The sequence below is a fragment of the Crocodylus porosus genome, unplaced genomic scaffold (genome assembly GCF_001723895.1).
Source record: "Crocodylus porosus isolate Cpor-Errol unplaced genomic scaffold, CroPor_comp1, whole genome shotgun sequence".
Lineage (NCBI taxonomy): Eukaryota > Metazoa > Chordata > Crocodylia > Crocodylidae > Crocodylus > Crocodylus porosus.
Window position 1 is genome coordinate 123252067 of NW_017728943.1, and position 4163 is coordinate 123256229.

Sequence of the window (4163 nt, forward strand, 5' to 3'; positions counted from 1 at the left end):
ATCCCGTGCCCCCTGCTCCCCGAGTCCTGCATCCCAGCCCCATTCCCTCCCTCCCCCAAGCCCCTTCCCTCTCCCCACCACAACAGATTTACCAGCTGGAGGCTGATGAGGACAGCTGCCTGTTTAGTCTATGGCTGAATCCCTGAAGCGGTGCTGAATCTTCAAATCCAATTTGGCCAAATTGAATCGAGACAGTGATTCGAATCTCCAAACCGAATCACTGTCCTGCTGAATCTGAAGCGTATACTCACCACTTCGCACAGGCCTAGTGTCCAAAACTTTAGGTTCTAGCTTAACATGCAAAGATCTTTGGCTGACCAATGTTCCTTTATTGTTCAAAAAGGCTTAAATATAAGAAATAAAGCAAACAATAAACAGTGACTTAGATTAGTCAGCTTTAATAATTTTTTGGGGGGTGGTGTTGCAAAAATCTAGTTGGTCTAATAAAAGATACCACCTCTATCACAAGTTCTGATTCCTTTTGCCTCTGGGCAATATGGCAACACCCTAGATACCTGAAAACAGAAGCAAGATTTCTTTAAAGACATCTTCTGATTGTGTTGTCTTATTGGCCATGGGCAGATGTGAATTGGTAGCAGTGAAAGTGCCACAGCAGCAGGGGCTCTAGATAGAGGCGGAGACCCTGAGGCAGGCAGTGTGACTTCTGAACGATGTTTCCCAAACAACAGCAGAGACACCAACTGGCTGCAGGTGGTGCAACCCCAAGAAGAGAGAGTGGTGGCAGGAGACACTCCACTGCATCAACCTTTGATAACACAGTGGTGGTGACAACAGCAGGTGATCTCAGCAACTACTCAGGAGCAGTAGCCAGTGACACAATCTCCACCAGCAAACTGGAGGAAGACTTCCCTCCCTCTTGGACTGGGCAAAGCAACAACACCTAGTGCAAGAGGAATTTTCAGACAGAGACTACAACTGACAGATCAAGGGTGATTTAACTGTTGGGGTATTTAACAGAGGTGTTTGATATTCAGGGTGTTTAATAAATGAGTTGTTTAATAACCTTTTGCTGTTCTCATTTCCCTTTAATACATTTTACTTTTTGCTTTGTAACAAATTGTTTGGGAATGGGGAAGTTGTTTTAGAACTCCCAGTAAAGTTTATTCTTCCCAAATTTCTCAGTAGGGACTTCAGCCAAAACTCCCAAATTTGAACTTGGCCTTGTACTTCCTTCCAGGGCCTAGAAGAGGAGTCACATATGTCATGCTGCAAAACACCCAGGAACATTTCTGTAGTGCTTCCAGCATTTTATAGCATGATAAGTAGCATGCACAGGTGTCCCCTTGACTTTTGTAGCACTACAAGAGCATTTGTTGCGCTACAAGTGTAACCTCTGCCCATGCCCTTACAGTCATACTTTGAAGTCATCTGCCAATTCTTGCTTCAAACAAAACATTGGGGAGAAAAAAAGTGTTTTATGTTGAACAAAACATCCCACTCAACCAGAAACAAAAAGTGTTATTTCCAGGCACTTGCCAGAGAATCAAAGGACATGAAAGCCTACATTCCCCAAACTGCCAACTGAGCAGGAGGTGATCCTATTTTATCCAACAAGCCAGTGAATAACATAGTCACTCGGGATGTGAGAGACCCAGTTTAAATGTTTCCACCTAAAAATGATTTAAATGCACATCTCCCATTTCCTAGGAGAAAGTCCTAAACCCCAGGCTATAGGTATTCTGGGGAAGGCTGCTCTAAAACACTCTCTCGGGCCAGGTACAGACATTATACTTCACCAGTAAAAGGACGCATCTACACGTTGCCCTACAGCACACCCTGGCACCCTCTAGGGCTCCTCTGCCCACTGCAGGCTCCCTTGTATGGCCCCAGGCTAGCTTTAAATCACCTAATCCAGCCTCCTTCTGGCCACGTGACTGGGTCCACTGCACCCAGTGATCAGGTGCAGCCAGTTGCTCAGTTGGCACCTTGCCTAGGCTTGGTCCACCTGCGCTGCTATTTGTAACTGCCTAGTCTCTCAAGCCTCACTACTACAGGGGCAGGCATTCCCAGTGACAGTGCAGGACCTCATCTCCGAAGTGGGATGCCTAGATTCTCCTCCTTGCAAATGGGGTTCAAATCTCCTCAGACAGGAGCTGAATCTGGTTCTTCCTCATCTTGAGCAATTATGCAAACCAACAAGCTACTGAATAAAAAATGGGAAGCGGCTGGTGCACAAATCTAATGCTAAAAATATATATATATATTTTGAAGTACTATCGAAACAAATTCAAAAGTAGTTTCAAATGACTGAAACAGCTTGTTATGGCAAAAAAAATATCTAGGGGAAAAATATTTGCCTTACGCTATTCCTCACATCACTCAGGCTCTCCACTATATTCACATGCTTCACTTATGAAGGAGATGCAATTAAATTCATACACAGTTGCTCAGGGAAGGTTTGGAGAAGAAACACAGATGGTGACTCCAGTTCAAGAGTTCTTTAAGGCACAAGTTCTGCTCTTTGCAGAGCATGGAAAAAAGCTTACACAGGGTGCTGTAACTCCAGGCCTATAACAAGCTGTTGCCACCAATATGTAACCCATTATCTGGTGTTACTATCACCCACTGATAAGACTAAATTGATAGATAGGATCTCATTTATGATTCACACTTCTGCATGCTGCAAAGTACAGAAAAAATAAATCCTCTTTCACTAGCTGACATTAAAAAGCGCCTTACCTTCCAGGTGCATCTCCCTTTTCATCAAACCAAATTTCTTCTCCCGAAATACCAATAAATGAAGATTTTATGAGAAATTCCAAGAGTTTGCTACCATCGATGGGCTTCATAGCATCACACAGCCCAACATGTCCTGGGCAAAGGGAAAGGTGCATATTTTGAAGCCCATGAGCCATAGCATATATTGCATTGATGACAAATCCCATTTTGCTGTCCTGGACGTAGCTGTCTTCCAAACTCTCATTACCTATATTAATAATAAAATTATTATTATAAAGACAGAAATTAACTACTTGCGTGGAATCATGATTCAGTAAAAATAATTTTTTTTAAAAATATACAATTCTTATCACTTTCATTAATAGCATAAAATATAGAGCTGGCTGGAAATTTCAGTGAAACATTTTTCCCCCCAGAATGTAATAATACATTAAAACTAAATCTATTCATAAGACTGGGTTGTTTCTAACAACTACCCAGATTTATTCTTTTAAAATTAAAGTGTAGTTAATTTTATACTACAGTTTAAAAGGAAAATGTATAAAAAAAAAGCATTTCAAAACTATTTAAATGAAATGTTCGAACAAAACCAATCTAATTTTAAGATTACCATCTCTCAAATATATGTGTGTGTGTGTGTGTGTGTGCGCGCATGCACGTGCATGCATGTGTGTGTACACACTCTTTTCAGTATACTTTTTTACCTTACGTTATTTTATACTGTTAGTTAGAATTAGATAGGAACTGGGTATCATATCCAACAAGCATCTGAGATTTTGTTTTTTACTGGCCTGAAATAACACAAAACATTATTTTTTATATATATATATATATATATATATAAAAATAAATAAATTTATTGATAGATATAATACATATATCTATATATCAGTCAAATCACCACAGAAAACTTGACAGTTATTGTTTACAATATCACAATAACCCCAAAATACTAGTTTGTGTGCCATGCTGGATTATCATAGACAGCCAGTAGAGGTTATTAATACTCAAAGGTTGCTCTACACGCGACAGTACATTGGCGTAATGATGAGCTATGGTGACATAGCATCGGTAGGCATGGACTGTGATGTCAACACTAGTGCACAGTAGCAATGAGCTCATTGCTACTGTGCAGTAGTCGGAAACAACCCATGTGGTGCCAGAACTCTGCAGTACCGGCAGTTACCATGCAGTCATTTAGTATTTGCTAAAGCCTGTAAAACATGCACTAAATGACTGTGCAGTAACAACTGCACAGTCAGGTGCACATGTAGATGAGCCCAAAGATTCTTTATGTGACTTCAGTGTAAATGCTGGATTAACGGGCATGGAACTCTTTACTTTGCCATGTGGCAGTAGAAGGTTTTCCTGTATTGAGGCTGTGGATATGAACCGCTGATTTTTGAGGAAAATGCCAAAGAGGGACACAGCTGCCTCCAGCTGGTAAGTTTGCTGGGGTTGGG

At 41.1% G+C, this 4163-nt stretch overlaps 1 protein-coding gene across 1 annotated transcript in view; it reads right to left on the minus strand.

Annotated features, from left to right (window-relative positions):
• GRM1 (glutamate metabotropic receptor 1) overlaps positions 1–4163 on the minus strand; it is a 136604-nt gene that overhangs the window by 87277 nt on the left and 45164 nt on the right. The window contains exon 3 of the mRNA XM_019548632.1: positions 2701–2947. Coding sequence (XP_019404177.1) covers positions 2701–2947 — 247 coding nt within the window. The remainder of the gene's footprint in view (positions 1–2700; positions 2948–4163) is intronic.